This window comes from Gracilinanus agilis, chromosome 3 (genome assembly GCF_016433145.1).
Source record: "Gracilinanus agilis isolate LMUSP501 chromosome 3, AgileGrace, whole genome shotgun sequence".
NCBI lineage: Eukaryota > Metazoa > Chordata > Mammalia > Didelphimorphia > Didelphidae > Gracilinanus > Gracilinanus agilis.
Window position 1 is genome coordinate 616,684,196 of NC_058132.1, and position 17,497 is coordinate 616,701,692.

The 17,497-nt window shown below is 52.6% G+C and overlaps 1 protein-coding gene across 1 annotated transcript; it reads left to right on the forward strand.

Annotated features, from left to right (window-relative positions):
• The first annotated feature begins 896 nt into the window (after nucleotides 1-896).
• On the forward strand, nucleotides 897-12,347 carry LOC123242750 (serine/threonine kinase 11 interacting protein). Its single transcript, XM_044670782.1, has 24 exons — nucleotides 897-1,189; nucleotides 4,263-4,468; nucleotides 4,677-4,751; nucleotides 5,090-5,185; nucleotides 5,328-5,435; nucleotides 5,527-5,598; nucleotides 5,805-5,931; nucleotides 6,083-6,186; nucleotides 6,342-6,440; nucleotides 7,404-7,445; nucleotides 7,670-7,816; nucleotides 7,966-8,050; nucleotides 8,371-8,703; nucleotides 8,790-9,001; nucleotides 9,107-9,226; nucleotides 9,332-9,500; nucleotides 9,663-9,896; nucleotides 10,052-10,155; nucleotides 10,241-10,338; nucleotides 10,427-10,605; nucleotides 10,746-10,827; nucleotides 11,034-11,104; nucleotides 11,481-11,725; nucleotides 11,969-12,347. Exons 1-24 carry the CDS (start codon nucleotides 1,138-1,140, stop codon nucleotides 12,116-12,118), a joined length of 3,210 nt encoding a protein of 1,069 aa, XP_044526717.1. The 5' UTR covers nucleotides 897-1,137; the 3' UTR covers nucleotides 12,119-12,347.
• The last annotated feature ends 5,150 nt before the right edge of the window (nucleotides 12,348-17,497 follow it).

Sequence of the window (17,497 nt, forward strand, 5' to 3'; positions counted from 1 at the left end):
AATGACACAAACACTGTAAAATCTGTAATACAAAATACAGACCCAGAACACGGTCTCCAATAAAAACGAAAGCAACACAGCTTGAAGGGGTGCAGGGTGGGGGAAAAGTCGGTTGAGAAGGGGCACACGTGAAAAAGAAGTTGTGGATAATCTGCTAACAGCCATATGTTAATATTTATGTGTACGTATATATATTTTTTTGGGGGGTCGTTTGTTCTTGTTTTATATATATATGTTAAAACTAGTTTATAGCAAATGATTTTACGGTTACCTTTAAAAATCCGGCTTATCTGATAACTTGTACGTACTGATAATTAAACTCATTAAAAAATCACGGATTGGGTCCAGAGACAGAAAGTCCTGGGATCCAATATGACCATAGGCACTTCCTAGCTGTGTGACCCTGGGCAAATCATTTATCCCTTATTGTCTAGCCCTTGTCGCTCTTCTGCCTTGGAAGCGACACATAGTTTTAATTTTAAAACGAAAGGCAAGGGTTTTAAAAATAAACAAAATAAATACCCCTCTCCCCCTAGATTTATTTATTTAGAAATGTGAAATGCAGGAGGCCAGAGAAGGGAAGGATCCGCGTAGGAACAAGCGGTGGGAGGAGGGGCCAAGTTCTAGCGTCAATGGTCGGAGGCTCCGCCTTCGGACGGAAGCTGAAAAGCCATTCTGTTTCCTTGGGCGCTCACGCTGCTCCTCGCAAGTCGCTACGAGAGACCGCAGCCTGGCTCCTCCTCTTCTTCCGCTTCGTCTACCGTGGAGCCGGAAGCCTCAAGGCTCAGCTTCCGCCTCGGCGGGGCGGAACTTCCGCTTTCTCTCTCCTTCCCCCCTCCCCCCAGGCCGGTGTCCGGCGGCGGAGTCCGTAGGAGGGGCTCCGGGACCTCGGAAGGATCGTTCCGGCCGCACGCCCTTCTCAGGGGTCCTGGGACACCTCGGAGCCCGACCTCACTTCCTGTGCCACGCTCTGTCCTCCTGCCCAGAGCCGTGAAGTGTCTCTTCGCCCGGCCCCTTCCCCCGCCCCGAACTGACCCTAGTAAGGCGGTGGGGAGGAGGCCGGGTGGGATCGCTCGGCTCGGCGCTCCAGCTTGGGGTCCTCCTTCCTCCGGCTCCGCCCCCAAGCTCCTCGTTGCTATGGCGACGAGCTCGTTGGTGTGGAAGCTGGCGGGGCTGCTGCAGGACTCGGGTAAGGGCGCTTCCGGGTCAGGGAGCGAGGACGGAGAGGGGGAGAATGGGACCACGCTGGGCAGCTCACATGACCAGCCCCTCCCCGAGGCCCTGGAGCCCCATGCCCTATGGTGTGTCGAGTTCGAGAGCTGCCTTCCAGCTGTGTCGTTTTGGGCCGCTAGGGGACACCATAGTGCACAGAGGGCCTGGCCTGCAATCAGGAAAACCTGAGTTCAAATCCTGCCTCCGCTCTTCCTAGCCGTGTGACCCATGGCAAGTCACGTTATCTCTGCTTCAGTTTCCTCACCAATAAAATGATAATAATAGCTTCTAAGTCCTAAGATGAACATAATTATAGAGTGCTTACATAACACAAAGACTGCACATAGTAGGTGCTCTTTGAGCTGTTAATCATCATCATCATCATCATCATCATCGTTAAAAGAGAATAATTGGTTTCTTACAAAACCCCCTTAACTTTTGTCTTAGACTCAATATTATTTATTGGTTCCAAGGCAGGAGAGTGATAAGGGCTAGACAATGGAGGTTAAGGGACTTGCCCAGGGTCACACAGCTTGGCTGTGACTGAGATAAGATTTGAACCCAGGGCTTCCTGTCTGAATCCTGGTAGCTCTTCCAGATCTCCAGGTCACTCCTCTGTTCCTACTCTAATACTTGGGGACTTTCAACTTTTCCTCCAGCCCAAACTACTGACTCTTTGACTTACTGCTTCAAGCCAGCTCAGCCACGCACAAAGATGATCCCGCTCTTGAACTTGTGTCACCCATGAAGGTGCCATCTCCGTGTCCCTCCTGTGACGGCTCCATTAGCTCTCTCCACCTTTTCCTGTGCCACTGTGCCAGAGTCCTTTCTGATCTGGTGTTCCACAACCTCAGCTGGCTCCTCACCGCCTCCTAGGCAAAGCTGCTGAACTTTCCTTATTTGCTCATTACCTGGCTCTTCCAAACCTTATCATCCTTCCTCAGACCTCCCACGGCTCCCCCTTCCCCTACTTATGAGGGCTGTCCACTGAACCCCCTCTTCTCTCCCATCATCCCTTAGGTGTTGCCTGCCACTCTCTCCTCCATCCATCTCTCCTCTCTCCTATTTCACTTGGTGATCTTATCACGACCCCCTTACATTACATCTTACATTATACAAAGGCGGCCTTTCCCCTTCCCCAGGCTAAGCCTCTGCCTGCTCAAGGGATCCTGGAACATCCTGTCTTCTCCCACAGATTGCCCCCTATTCTCATCCTCATTCTGTCACTCATCTTCAGGTTTTTCTGTCTATTGACTCCTTTCCAACTGCCTGCAAACATGCCCATGCCTCGTCCTGCCTCAACAAAGGCCTCAATTGATCTCTTCATCCCAGCTGACCATCTCCTGGATCTCTTCTGCCCTTTTGGCCAGATTCCTCAAAAAGACCATCTGCAATAGGTGCTTGGAGTCCAGCTTCCAACATTATTATTCCACCTAAAGTGCTCTCTCCAACGTTACTAATGACCTCTTAGTTCTCAAATCCCTTGGCCTTTTCTCCATCCTCGTTCTCCTTGATCTCTCTGCAGCCTTTGGCTCCATCAATCTCTCTCTCCTCCCTGATTCTGGCTTCTCTGAGAGCCTTCTGATTTCAGCCACCTCTAGTTCTCCTCCTGCCTATGTGACCACTCCTCTGACTGCCTTTCTGGATCCTCCTTCAGACCATGCCCCTCCTGGGGGTGTCCCTCTGTTCTGCCCCGAGTGCTCTCCTTTCTCCTTTTTCACTTGGTGATCTCATCACGACTCTCTCCATGCTGAGCTTTCTCAAATCTGCCTTTCCTGACTCAGCTTCTCTACTGAGCTCTGATCTCACATCTCCAACTGCCTTCCAATAAAGCCTATCCAGGACTGAACTCATGTTTCTTTACCCCTAATTTCTGTCCCCTCTCCTATGGAAGACTGTAGCCAGCAGCACCCTCCTTCCCACCTGTCAGGCTACTGCCTGGGGGGATAATCCTCTCCCCCATCACTAGGCTGAAGTCAAGGTAGTTTCATTCTTTGAAAAACGTGCTTTCTCTAAAAGTATGTGTCTGACCATGTTCCCCCTTCTTTGTAAACTCCAGTGGCTCCCTTTTCCCTCCAGAATCAAATGCAAATGCCTTTCATGGTGTCCCAGGCCCTTCAGCACCTAGTGCATCCCCCCCTCCAATAACGTATGACATTGGCCTCCTGGCTGTTCCAGCCACAAGACCCTCCATCTCCTGACTCTAGACATTCTCTCTGCCCAGAATGTATGTTCTCCCTCCTCGTGTCTGCTTGCTGGCTTCCCTCAGTCACAGCAAAGATTCCTCTTGCAGGAAGGAAGCCTTTCCCAGCCTCTTTTAATTATTTCCCATCTATCCTTGATTTAGCTTGTTCATACAGGTTTATGTGTTGTTTGCCCTCCTTAGACTGTGAATTCCTGGAGGGCAGGCACCGTCTTTTTTTATCCCTAGTGCTTGTCACTGGGCCTGACTGTTAGGGGACTCTTAATAAATGTTTATTACCTGATTTCTCTCTCTCCCCCTTTTCCCCTCATTTACTTTGCTTAAATGTTGGGTTAACTTTTCTGTCTCCCTACAGTAGTGTATAAGCGTCTTGGTGGTGAGTTCTGTTTCATTTTTGTCTAGAGTCTATGGAGCATATGGTAAGGTTGTGGCTTCATAGCTTTAGAGTTGGAAGGTCCCTAAATCTTATCTAATGTGCTCATTTTGTAGAGGAGGATGCAGAAGTCTAGAGATGGGAAGTGACTGCTCAGGGAAAGGCAGTCAGAAACAGACTCGGGATTTGAACCCAAGCACTGTGACTTTAAATCCGGCGAGTTTTCTGGGGGTCATACAGCCCAGGCCCTTGGTGAAGGCTTGATAAAGAATCAAATGGCAGCCTGGGGAGCCGTGCTTTCATGTTGGAGGCAGTGAGGTGCTGCCAGATGTTTTAGAACAGGGCTGGGGTATGGTGAGAGACAAGCTGGCCTGGCCTCAGGAAAGCAGGTCAGTGGGCTGAGGCTCTCTGCATTGGTGCTGAGGGGTAGAGCTCCCCAGCTCACTGTGTCTCTTCTTGGTCCTTTTCCCAAAGGTGACCTGGTCCTCTCCGGCTGCAGCACACTGACCCTGTTGACCACCACCTTGCAGCGGCTGAACCATGTGTTTGAACTTCACCTGGGGCCCTGGGGTCCAGGGCAGGCTGGCTTCGTGGCTCTGCCCTCCCACCCTGCAGACTCCCCTACTATCCTGCAGCTTCAGTTCCTCTTCGATATCCTGCAGAAAACACTTTCACTCAAGGTTTAGGGGCCGATGGGAATGTGGGTATTAGGGGGAGTAGGCAACTAACAAGTGTTCAAGGGGTCTGAGCCTGGGGCTTGGAGGTAGGTTGGCTCAAGGTCTGGTTGCAAGGATCCAGGAGAGGCGGCCCTGTATAATTAAGGGATGCTGGGTCAAGGGAGAGGCCCATGGCTCACTCCAGGGAGCTCTATTCTTTTCTCTCTCTTAGCTAGTACATATCCCTGGCCCTGGCCCTCAAGGCCCCATCAGGATCTTCCCCTTCAAGTCCCTGAAGCAGCTGGAGGTATGGTGAGATGGGAAGGGCATGGCTTTGTACAGCTCAGTTTGAAGAAGCTCTTTGGGGATCTGAGAGGGATGATCCTTTCCTCTTTCCCTCTGCCCTCCTCACTTGACTCATCAGAGGTTTCCCAGAATCCAGCAGTACATGACCTCTTCTTCCTCTTTTGATAACTCTTATTTTCCATCTTAGAATCAAGACTAAGTATCTGTTCCAAGGCAGAGCCACCTAGTCACCCCTCTTTTTCCTTTGTCATATCAACTACTTTTACAATAATTCCACTCCTACCATCATCTCCCTTATTGTTTCCTCTGTCTCTTTTGGTTATGAAACCTTCTCCCCAGCTACGAGCTGTCCCCCTTCACTGTCTGTGTGGCCTCCGGGGAGTCTACTCTCAGCTTGAGACTCTGATCTGCAGCAGAAGCCTCCGAGCACTCGAGGTAAAGGGAAAGTGGGAGGGGGTGGGCATGGTGCCCACCTTCCTCTGAGAGGATGTTGTTCCTGGTGGTGGGGAATAAGACATGGGCTGTGGGGGACCCTCAGAGAAGGTGGGCAGACTGTTGAGCTTTTCTCCTTGCTCAGGAACTGCTGTCAGCTTGTGGAGGTGACCTCTGCTCTGCCCTCCCCTGGCTTGCCCTGGTTTGTGCTGATTTTAGTTATAATTTTTTGACTACCTTGGACCGATCCTTGGTGAGTGGGGTGAGGAGAAGGGCCCTGAAGGGAGGAGGGGGGAAATGGAGCCATCCATCCTGAGGGGCTCCTTTTGACTCATTTCCCTCAGCATCTCTTGTCAGCTCTTCAGATCTTGAATCTAAGCCACAATCAAGTCAGGGACTGTGAAGACTTCTTGACTGTGAGTGTGAGGGCAGTAGCTGGGGCTGGGGGGTTGGGTGGAGGCCTGCGATAGCTGCACCCCCGGCCCCTAAACAGTTCTTCCTTCTGTACTCCTCTACCCGACACAACCATTTGGACCTAAATCTTAGCTCATTTAGGCTGTTTTGTCTCCCACACGTGGGTACAATTTTATTCTAGCCTTATTATGCCATCTCTGCCCTCCAGGCATTGTCTGAGTTGCGACATCTGGATGTCTCTTATAACCGCCTTCAGTCAGTCCCAGTGATGGGCCCCTCAGGAGCTGTGCTGAGGACTGTGGTACTGAGGGGCAACGAGCTTCGAAGCTTATGTGGTGAGTGGGAGGGGGAGGCACGGAGGAGAAAGGTGATAGAGAAAAGAAAGAAAGGGGCCCTGAGAGAAGTGGGGATGGCGGCGTGAGCTTATTTAGGGCATAAGTGTGCCTAGTGTGGTATTTGTATTTTGATACCGATTCTCCCCATCAGGGCTGGATCAGCTGAGGGGCCTTCGGCATTTGGATGTGGCGTATAATCTTCTAGAACAACACAGAGAGCTCGTGCCCTTGAGCATGCTGCCTGAGCTCCACAGAGTGAGCTAGGGCCTTGGGGGACGGGCAGCTGGCTTCTCCGTGCTGGGAGGAGGGCCCAAGCTCTGAGTTTGGCTGGAAGAATGAAGTTGAGGGACCAGCGTTCCTCTCAGCTCAGTGCCATCGTACTCGATGCAGTTTATCTTCTGTCTCCACAGCTTCACCTAGAGGGGAATCCTCTGTCCTTTCACCCTGACCACCGAGCAGCTACTGTCCAGTATTTGTCACCGCAGGTCAAGGAAGCTTCTCCCCTGGGGGTAAACTATTTTGGCCCTTTCTTTCTTCAACTTTTTAAAAGCATTTTTGAAAATCCAATTTTTTAATTGATATCTTGTTTTCATATTGCCTGGATCTCCTGCTCCCATCCTTCCTTTCCTTCTCAAGATCCATTGTTGTAACAAGGAATATTTTTTTTTAAAGCAAGAAAAGACTGGAGAAGAGAAAAATCGATAGAACTGACATATTGAAAAAGTCTGATGTTATAGGCAGTGATTCATCCCCACGGACTTCAAACTGTGCCAAAGAACAGGGGAGGTGCTTGGGGGTCCAACTGGCTCTTTTTATCTCACAGCATTTGGTTTTGATTGTTTTATTGTTCTTTCTATTTCCATTGCTGTAGTCTCTGTCTTTGCATACTTTACTCTGCAACCTTTCATAGGTTTCCCTGTTCCACAGTATGTATCATGCTCTATAATAATATAATATAATAATACATTTCTGGTTTATTTATATCACTGTGTTACTTCTCAGTGACTCTTCCCAGGAGAATCCTGTCCTGTCTCAGATCAGGACAGTCATGTAGAACCTCTCTGAAAGTGTCTCATGCCTTGGCTCTTTCTAGAGAGGTGGCAGGAAGGAATGCTGTGGGTCCTCTGTAGGCTAATGGGTTGTCACTGACCCAGGATCTGGAGGCTTCAGGATGATTTCCTCTCATGCCATTGTGGTTGTTGTGTAAATTGTTCTTCGCCTCTGATTACTTTTCTTCTCCCACCTTTCTTTGCATTCCCTCTTGCCAGGCTTGGGGGCTAATCCTGGGCCCTTTGGAATGTGGCACATGCGTGCTGTCTCTCTTGTTCTTGTCGCCACTTTGGCAATATTGAGGGTCCTCGGGGTGTCCTGCACTTTTCCCACCTTGCCCTTCTCCAGGGTATCCAGAGCATTTGCTCATGTTCCCCCTCCCCAGCACTTCCCTGCTCACATGCAGCTTTTGTTCTTTTCAGTTTTTTCTGGATGGGGAGCCCCTGTCCCGTGCAGACCTGCAGGTCAGTCTTGGGAGAGGGATCTGGCAGGGACCAAATAGGGTGGGCCAGGCAGGTTAATAGGTGCTGCCCAGTGAACTCAGAGGGGCTGCTGGTGGTGGTGGTGATGCTGGCAGTGGTGATGGTTTCCTGCCTAATTGGCAGCCATAATCCTGTTCCTTACCATGACTGAAGCCTGTATCTTTTTTCTGTTTTTATAAAAGCCCATTCTTTTTATGTGCTTCCAGCCTCCCACATCTTCTGGGCTTTGCTCCTTGGCCCTTCCTCTACCCCCTCTCGGCGGAAGTGCCTCCGAGACCTCCTATGGCCCTGACCTCAGTGACAGCCCCTCCTCAGGAGCTGTCCTGGTGCGCCCTCTCCCTCGGAAGTCCAGGGTGAGCCTGCACTGCCTTGTGCCTGGGCCACTCACCCCGACCCTTGGCAGTGTTGGATTGGGGGAAGGTGGGGGTACCTGGAGGCAAAGGGTTGTGTGTCCTGAGGTCCCGCTTAACTCAGAAAGGAATTTCCTTTTTGTCACCCTCAGAGCCGAGTCCGTGTGAGACAGGCTAGTATCTCAGAGCCAAGCGACACGGATCCTGAACCCCGAACTCCGGAACCCTCCCCCGCTGGTGAGACCCGGCCCCAGATTTTCCTCATGTCCCCCAGAGTTTCAGCTTTGTGCCTCCCGACCTTTGCTTCTGTCCCTGCTGATGATGCCTCCCCATCCCTGACCCTTCTGCAGTTCCCCTCCTTTAAAGGCCTTCTCTGGGCCCCCCCCCCCCATTGTGCTGGGTGGTTGGTTCTGGATTCTCAAGGGACTAGGTTGGCCCCAGGGTGATGCGCTTTTCAGCCTCCATCTTCTAAGGCCCATCACAGAGGCCTTGAAGACTTCCGAAGGGCTTGGGGAGACCTGACCCGGCCCCTCACCCCTTTATTCTGTCTCTTCTAGGCTGGTTTGTGCAACAGCAGCGGGAGCTGGAGCTCATGAACAGCTTTCGGGAGAGATTTGGTAGTGATTGGCTGCAGTACCGGAGCCACCTGGAGACCCCTGGGACACCTCCTCTGGGGACTCCCAAGACCTCTGACTTTGGCGAGCTCCCCCTGGACCCCCCAAATACTCAGAGCCTTTCCAGCTCGCTGCAGCTGGGGGAGGGAGCCAGCAGCGTAGAGGGATCCCTCCTGATTGGGCCAGAAGGGGGCCTGGCAGAGGAAGGGGTGGCTGCGGGGGTGGAGGCAGCTGCCGAGGAAGCCGAAGAGGGAGGCCCTGAGGAGGACGGAGAAGGTGAGAGTGTGTGTCCATCAGGGGGTGCTCTGAGAGGGGCCTGGCCTTCGGGGTGTCCCAGCGCCTCCCCTCGTGTCTCTCTCCAGTGGAGCTGTGCCGCCCGGTGCTGGTGCGGCTGCTGGAGGGGGCCGACGGGGCCTGCGGCCCAGAGCGCTTTCTCCGGGTCACGTCCGGCCATTTGCTGGAAGTGGAGCTGCAGGCCGCGCGCATCCTCGAGCGCCTGGACCTTCGGAGCCTGCAGGCCGCCGAGCTGGAGTCCGAGGCTGAGCCGCAGGCCTGGAGTGGGGCAGCGTCTGCGGTAAGAGGCGGCACGGGGAGAGGTGGCGGGGGGCCCCGTGCATGGGGAGGGTGTGCGGGGCCTGCGGCCTCCTAGGCCTCCCTTCCTCTCCGTCCCTCTTCCCAGGACTGTGATCACGCCGCCGCCGAGGCCCCGGTCCTCGTCCTGCGCTTCTCCTACATCTGTTCTGACCGGCAGCTCCGACGGTACCTGGTGTTGGAGGCCGATGCCCCGGCCGCTGCCGAGGTGCCAGGCCCTGGGGGGCCCGGGGAGCTGGGGGGGCACAGAGGAAGGGCGGGGCCTGGACAGGCTCTGGGGAGAGGCTCCAGCCAGGCTGCACTTACATTTCAGGAGCTGCTCGCTGTCCTGGCCCCTATAGCGGCTGCCACGAGGCTTCAGCCGGGGGCAGCCGGAGGCCCTGTGGGAGGCCGGCTGCGCTGCCTCCGCTGCCATCAGCTCAGCACAGTGACCGTTTCCAAAGAGGAGCTGGACAGCCAGGGCGGGTGGACACCAAAGACGAGTACGAGGCTGGCCCCCTCCCTGCCCGCACACAGGCTCTTCCCTCTGGTGCAGGGAGGGGGCCCTAATGGGGTGATGGCGGCTTTGGGAGGGGGTGTGGGGTGAGCACGGCTGGGGCGGGGGAGCCTCTGTGGGGGGCACCTCACGGCCCCCCTCTCTGCAGATTCCCCCATCCTGTGCCCCGTGTGTGGCAGTGACCACGTCATTCTGTGGCCCCAACACGATGACGATGACGCTCCGGGTGGGGATGGATCCGAAGCGGGGCCGGGCCCGGCCTCCTCGCACCCCCCCAGCACCCCCGCCGGCTCCTTGGACGATGTTGACGGCGATCCCCTCAGCAGCTCCTCCCCCCGGGCCCAGGCGCCCCACGATGCCAATAGCTGGGGCCTCTGTCCTGGTGAGTCCGGGCTCAGGGTCTGACCCCTGACCTGCCAGCCGCTCGCCCTTTCTGGGCCTCTGCGTCCCCTTTCATAAACCGGGCCGGGAGTGGGCGGGAGAGGGAGAGGGAAGGCTGAGCTGCGGATGAGGACTCGGTCTGTGCCTGGCCTCCAGCTTCAGACCGCCGCGGCCTCCGCTCCGTGGATCACCGGATCCGACTGTTCCTGGACGTGGAGGTGTTCGAGGATGTCCAGGAGGAGTTTCAGTGCTACCTCCAGGTGGGACTCGGGGCTGCCCCGGCCTGAGCGCTGCCCGCCGTGCTCCCGGAGCCCTCGGTGACCGCCGGCCGCTCCTCTCTTCTAGGTGCCGGTGGTGGTCCGTGGCCGGGCCGCGGAGGTGCCCTCCCTGGTCGTTGTGTCCGATCTCAGGCTCTACGTGCTCGAGGTGACGGGGGAGCTGCGGTGAGTGAGCGAGCGGAGGGGAGCCGTGCGGGCGGGCGCGCTTCTGCCCCTCGGCTCAGCCCGCCATGCTTCCTCCCTCTGCCCGCAGGGGCCAGCCTTCGAGCTGGCTGCAGCCGTGCCTCGCCGTCTCCCTGCAGGACCTGAGCCGCCTGGAGCTTGGCCTGGCCGGGCAGAGCCTTCGGCTGGAGTGGGCAGGGGGCGGGGGCGGCTGTGTCCTGCTGCCCCGCGAGGCCAGATGCTGCCGGGCGTTCCTGGAGGAGCTTGAGGGTGAGAGGGGGAGAGGCCTGGGGGGCTCTGGAGCGGGGAGTGGGGGTGACCGAGTGTTGGGGAGGCCCCTGGCGGCTCGAGGTGTCTTTCTGGGCCCGGAGCTCCATTGCTCTCCCGATCCCCCCTTGGGCTCTCTGCAGCCATCCTGCAGGCCCTTCCTCCTGGCCGAAGGTCCCGAGTTAGTGCCACCAAAGAGGAGATGATTCCTGAGCACCGCCTCTGGTGAGTCCTCCGTCCCACGGCCCCCTGGGAACCAAGGGGACCCTGGCCAGCGACGGCGGAGCAGAAGCCCCGCTCCCTGCCTCCATCCTGGCCCCCCTTCTCTGCCCCGGGGTGCTCCCCCTGCCACTGCCCTTCTCCCCTCCTGTTAAAGCCCCCTACCCAGCTCCCCATGGACGCCCATTCCCTGACGCGGCCCCTGTCCCCAGGCCACTGCTGGGAGCCGACTGTGGCCCCGAGGACCCCCACTTCTTCTACTTGCGGCTATTTCGGATCGAAGGTACGGGCAGGGGCGCTGTGTCTCGTGGCATGTTCTGCTTCTACCTGGGGGGAGCCTTGCTTTGGATGGGGGGAGCAATAGCGTCCCGAGCTTGGCTGGAGCCCTGCTCCGGGGACCAGTTCCCACCCCCAGGGGCCTGAGGAGCCGCAGAAAGCTGAAGATGGCCCCCAGCCCCGCTTGTGCTTGTCTTGTCACCTCAGCAGCGGCCGTGACCCCCCCACCCCTGGGGCTTTAGAAGGAGGGGAGAGCGCCGAGGACAGAGGGGTGGAGGGCGGCCCCCCTCCCGACCCAAAGCGTGTTTGCACCCTTCCGTGGGCCGGGCCAGGGAGCTCTTCAGCCGCCTCTGCCCAGGCCTCTTGACCTCTTGCCTCTGCAGGTGGCTCCGTCTGCCCGGTGTCCCTGTTAATAACTCCATCCACCCTGTATCTGCTGGATGAAGACCCCGTGTGGCCTCGGGCCGGGCCTTCTCCAGAGACAGCCAAGGAGGCGTCCCCGGCGGCAGCCCCCTCCAGGCTGGATCCTTCTGTCCGCATCCATGAGCAGCAGCCGCTCAGCAGCCTCAACTCCATCCAGGTGTATCGAACAGCCCCGACGGCCTTGCGCCTGGCACTGTACGATGAGGTATTCGCAGGGGCCTCGGGAACGGTCGGAGGGAGGACAAGAGGGAATCCAGGAAGACAGAAGAGACGGGGAGCCTCGGCCAGGAGGCGGCCTGGGAAGGGAATGTCGGGGAATTAGAGTGAATGGGGGGGATTCAGAAGCTTGGAAGGCTGTGACTGCGGGGGGTGCTCGAGGCTTCGGGGTGGGGAAGGATGACGAGACACTCCGGGTGGCCGTAAGCTCGCCGACTCCTCGGCCCCGCAGGTGTTGCGACTGGAGAGTTTTTGGTCTCTTCGTGTTGTGTGTCCCGAACAACTGACTGCACTGCTGGACTGGATCCGAGGCCCCTGGGAGGATCTCTTTTCCATTGAACTTCGAGTCCTGACCCGGGAAGCCCTCGATCCTGACCCGTGAGGCCGTGGACATAAGCCGACCTCTGGGGTCTCACCTGCTGTGCTCTTCGTGGGCCCGTCGCCTGCCCCGGATGTGCTGGAGGGAAGGACTAGGGTGTGCCGCTGTGGTCCCTGGGCGGCTCTGACCAGAAGGGGCCAACCAGAGAGAGTGTCCAGGGACCCGCCCATGATGGCCTTTGACAATGGGACATTGAATATTTCTCAGGTGCCAATAAAGTTTTTTTCCATTCCTGATGCCTTGGCCACAGCTGGGGAAATGGGGTGGCCAGGGAACTGGCTGGAGTGCCGGAGCTTAGATCAAGCCAAATGTCCAGCAGCCTGGGGCCTGGCTTGCCTTCTTCCCTCTTCCCAGACCGAGGGCGGCCATGACAGCTCTGTGGTGTGTGGGACTCTGTTCAGTCAGCACATGAAGTTTATTCAGATTTTCTGTCTCAGTAGTGACGGTATCACTTGTTCCCCCTTCTCAAGGGACCTGCAACACCTCCTTGTTCCATTAGCTACAAGGGGGCGGTGGATAGCGACCCTTCCTCGGAAGGCCTTTGCTTGCAGAAAAGCCTTTTTGGGTGTTCTGTTCCCTCCGTGGCCCATTTCTAAGCCTCCGGCCACAAAAAGTGAGAGTATGTGGCTGGATCGGTGCAAGTTCATCCCCAGCCCTGGAACGACAGCCTGGAGCGCCTGCCCTCTTCCACAGGAGCCCGTGTTCTGAGGCGTGAACGGGATCATGGATGCAAGAGAGAATTCTCTAACCATGAATTACCACATTGATGGAAAGGCTTTGCTATCAGGGTGGAAGGACAGGAGGGTGTGGGAGAAGGGGCTGAATACTATCACTGATTCTTGAGGAGGGACTCCAGACCTTCAGCTCCCATCTTGGGACCCCCCCCTTCCCATTGGGAAGCTTTTATCTTCTCCGAGAAGCAAAGATCCTAAAGGTCAGAGCTGGAAGTGACCCAAGACATCTCTCGTAGACTCCTCTTTTGATTTGTACAGGACGTGACCTAGGACACTTACTATAAGCCCTATTTGATTTATACAGGGCTTCGTAAAGCCCTTTATGAATATTTTCTTACTTGATCCTCACAACAATCCTGGGAGTTGGGTACTATTATCAGTGAGGAAACTGAGGCAGGGAGTGGTGAAGTGACTTTTCCAGATAACAGCAAATAAGAGTCTGAGGCGGCATTTGAACCCTGGTCTTGCTGACTCCAGGCCCAGCCCTCTGGGTCCCAGAGCACCATATTATAGCTGCTTCTTGGAGTAGATGAGGGACAGAGCAAGGCTAGTCATTCAGCAGTCACTACTCTTGACTTTGAGCTATAATCAACAAGGCAAGGATCCCGGACAATTCCGAGGGACGCATGACAAGAAAGGATATCCACTGCTGGAGAAGGAACAGATGCATCATTCTTCACTTTCTTTCCTCCATGGATTTTTCTCTAGTGTAAGAAATATGTGTCTTGATGAACAGGGAAATATGTGTTATGTGATAATATATGTATGAGCTATATCATACTACCTGCCTTCTTGAGAAAGAAGGAGAGGTAGAAGGGAGAGGGAAAAAAAAGAAAAATTTTGGGACAGCCAAAGTGAGAATTTGTTTCTTTTGGAGAAGCACATTTATTATAATGTATCACATATATTATATATGTTACATATATATCTATAACCATTTGTATGTATTCTACATATAAAATTGTATTCATATATAATATATTATTAAGTTCATAAAAACCCAAAATGGTAAAAAAAGAAAAGGGCCCACTGATTAAAACTAAATTCCCTGCTCAGAGTAACTGAAATTCCCATATCCTTGGTTTCTTTGGATTAGAGTGATAAGATCCTGTAGCATGGTGGAAGATCTGATCCCCTACTATGGTGTGACTTTGGGCAAGTCCCTTATCCTCTCTGGCTCCCAGCATCCTCTTTTTTAGAAGGAGGTAGTCAGACCAGAGGATCCTTAAAGATCCCTTCTAGCTCTTAGGTCCCATATTCCTGTGAAGTGGTTCAAAGACCAGGTTTTTTTTCTTGGTTTTTGTTTTTAAACCCTTGCCTTCTGTCTCAGAAACAATACTACATGTTGGTTCCAAGAGCGTTTTACCAAGCGCAGTAAGAGCTAAGCAATGGGGGTTAAATGACCTGCCCAGGGTCACACAGCTAGAGACCAGATGGACCTTCTGCCTCTGGGTCTGCCTCTCCATCCCCTGAGCCACCTTGTTGCCTCCTCAAAGGCCAATATTACCAGGGAGCAGAAATAGGAAGGCATAAATGAAATGGGATCCCCTTAAGGCAGAGGAGTTTCTATTTCATCCTAGAAGCAATAGGGAGTCATTGGGAGAGAAAGGAGAGGGACGTGACTGTTCTGTACTTTAGGAAAATCATGGCAGCTGTGTGGTGGACCAGTTAGGAAGTCACTGAAACAGGCCATCCTGAGGTGACGAAGGCCTAAACTTGGTGGGCGGCTATATGAGTCGACAGGAAAGGATACTTGCAATAGATGTAGAAGCTTCTGGATTTGGCAAGTAATTGGATGTTGGAGGGGAGGAATGAGGAAGAAATCAGTCAATCACTGGCTTCTACGAACACTGCAGGAAGGGGGAACTTTATGAAACGAGCTAAATCATCCCTAATGGGGCCTTGGGAGAGGGTGGTTTAAAGGGATGGAGTTGGAAACAAAGTATGGCACACGAGGCCCTGATGAATGAGGGCACCGGGTTAAGAAAGGGAACAGAAAGGAAGATGGAAATGTGCCAAAAAGAAACCTCACCTACTTCGGTTTTGCTTAAGGCAGGCCCTGAATGCTCCACTTAATTTTTTTTTCCACAGTGAAATTTTAATGAACAAAATTAAAACCTTCCCCAAATATTAGCTTACATTTAGCATTGGGCACAGATAGCATCCCTTCTGGCTTCGGTGATTTTATAGGAATGGGGCCTGGACCTGTGATTTTATTGGGTGTCTTCCTCTACCAATACAGATGAACACTGTAGTCTCAGAGAATTACCTAGAGGGCACCGAGAAGTTCACTTACTTATCAGGGTCACACAGCCAATACGTGCCAGGGGCTGGACGATGATTTTGTAATTTAGGAACTAGAGCAAGTATTTCTCACTGTTAAGAGTGTTGCTCTGGGGAGCAGCTCAGTGACTCAGTGGATTGAAAGCCAGGCCTAGAGACAGGAGGTCCTGGGTTCAAGTCTGAACTCATACACTTCCTAGCTGTGTGACCCTGGGCAAGTCACTTAATCCCCCACTGCTTAGTCCTAACTGTTCTTCTGTTTTATACATAGTATTGATTCTAAGTTGGAAGGTAAGGGCTAAAAAAAAAGTCTTTGCCTCTCAAAACTACTTTAAAAATCCATTTGAGGTCTTGTGATAGTTTGCAGATGACAAGGTTCAAACGAAGAAGAGACCTTAGAGATCATCTAATATTGCCCTCTCATTTTTGTCCAAAGACACCCAATAAGCAAAAACTCCAGGTGCTCAGACTCTGTCCCAGGACACTTTACACACTACATAATGAGATGGGTAAGATTAGAGAATTAGACTTGCAGTCAGTGAAATCTATAAATCAATTAATTAATAATAATTAAAATAAAGTGTGTCTCAGTTTCCTCATCTACAAAACTGGGATAATAATGGTACATACCTTATAGGGATGCTCTGAGGATTTAATGAAATAAAACATGGAAAGCATTCTGCATTACCTTCCAGTGTTTAAGTGCTAGTTATTATTATCACTCTATGATGCCTTTCAGACACTGACTTGGAAGGAGAGAATAACAGTCATCTGATGGGATGAGATCAAGTATTGTGACCAAGTAGCATAATTGCCTCTGATTTGCAAACATTTAAGGGCATGTATTGGTTATTTGAATAAAAGCTACTGTATGTCCATTCCCTTAGTGGGCAAATTCTTTGAAAATGTCTTCAGTTTCTTTAAGGTTGGGAAATAGTCTTCCTGCATTTGTTCCTTTTTTTAAATTAAAAAAATTTTTTTTTAAATTTTTATAAATCCTCACCTTCCATCTTAGCATCAATACTGTGTATTGGTTGTAAGGCAGAAGAGCAATAAGGGCTAGGCAATGGGGGTTAAGTGACTTGCCCAGGATCACACAACTAGGAAGTGTCTGAGGCCACATTTGAACCCAGGATCTCCCGTCTCTAGGCCTGGCTCTCAATCCACTGAGCTACCCAGCTGCCCCCAGAACAGGAGCACCCCTGCATTTGTTCCTTGAGGTATGCTGCTGTAACAAAGTTGTGCCAAGAAATGTTTAACAATCAGATCTGTGGAAATGAAGAACAATAAAAAACAACAACAACAACAAAAAAACCTGTATGCTGGACACTTCAAGAAAACTCTTACTTTCTATCTTAGAATCAATACTGTGTATTGGTTCCAAGGAAGAAGAGAGGTAAGGACTGGCCAATGGGGGTTAAGTGCCTTGCCTGGGTTCACACAGCTAGGAAATATTTGAAGTCAAATTTGAATCCAGGACTTCCCTCCAATCCTGGCTCTCTGTTCACTGAGTTACCTTGCTACCTCCTATGCATTTAAATTTAATCTGCATAACTGACATTTTTTTCCACCCATTCCTTTCTTAAGTCTAGACTATCAACTAAAGAATAAATCAAGCCCGGATTGTAGCATTTTTTGGATTTCCTAAAAGGTAAAGGTTCATGCTGAAAATTTAAATTGAATACCTCTCTAGTCCTTAAGATGATCCTTGTATGGCACAGTCAGTCTTCAGCCCCACCTTCTTCTGGGTGGCATCCAGGTTGTTAGTATCTTTCCTAAAACATGGCGGCCAGAGTCTCCAGATGGGGTCTGACGAGGGCCAAGTATAGCAGGGCCACCGCTTCTCTTGTTTGGCCGATCTCTCTCTCTAAATGCAGCCTAGGATCCATCTAGCTTTCCTAGATATAAAGTCTTGAGCTTGTAGTCTATTGAAACCTCCAAGTCTTTATCACATAAACAGTCATTTTGTCATACTTCTCTCAAGAGACTGATTATTCCATCCACATTGGACACCATTTTGTTATTCAATCAATATTTATGGAGTATGTACTCTATGCTCAGCACCTTACGAGGCTTTGGGAGTTATTATTATCCTTCACTTGTTTCAGTCCTGTCGGACTCCTCATGACCCCATTTGGGGTTTTCTCATCAGAGACACTGGAGTGGATTGCCATTTCCTTCTCTGGCTCATTTGACAAATGAGGAAACTGAGGCAAACAGGGTGAACTGACTCGCCCAGGGCCACACAGCTGGCAAGTGTCCGAGGCCAGATTTGAACCCAGGAAGAGACGTCTGACTCCAGGCTCTGGTGCGTTCTATCCGGTAGTCCGCCTAGCTGCCTTTGGGAGGCACAGGGAATGGCTAT

Coding starts and splice junctions, on each gene's coding strand:
- LOC123242750 (XM_044670782.1), top strand. CDS start 1,138: ATGGCGACGAGCTCGTTGGTGTGGAAGCTGGCGGGGCTGCTGCAGGAC. Junction 7,817..7,965: donor CTCTCCCTCGGAAGTCCAGG/GTGAGCCTGCAC, acceptor TGTCACCCTCAG/AGCCGAGTCCGTGTGAGACA. Junction 10,828..11,033: donor ATTCCTGAGCACCGCCTCTG/GTGAGTCCTCCG, acceptor CCCTGTCCCCAG/GCCACTGCTGGGAGCCGACT.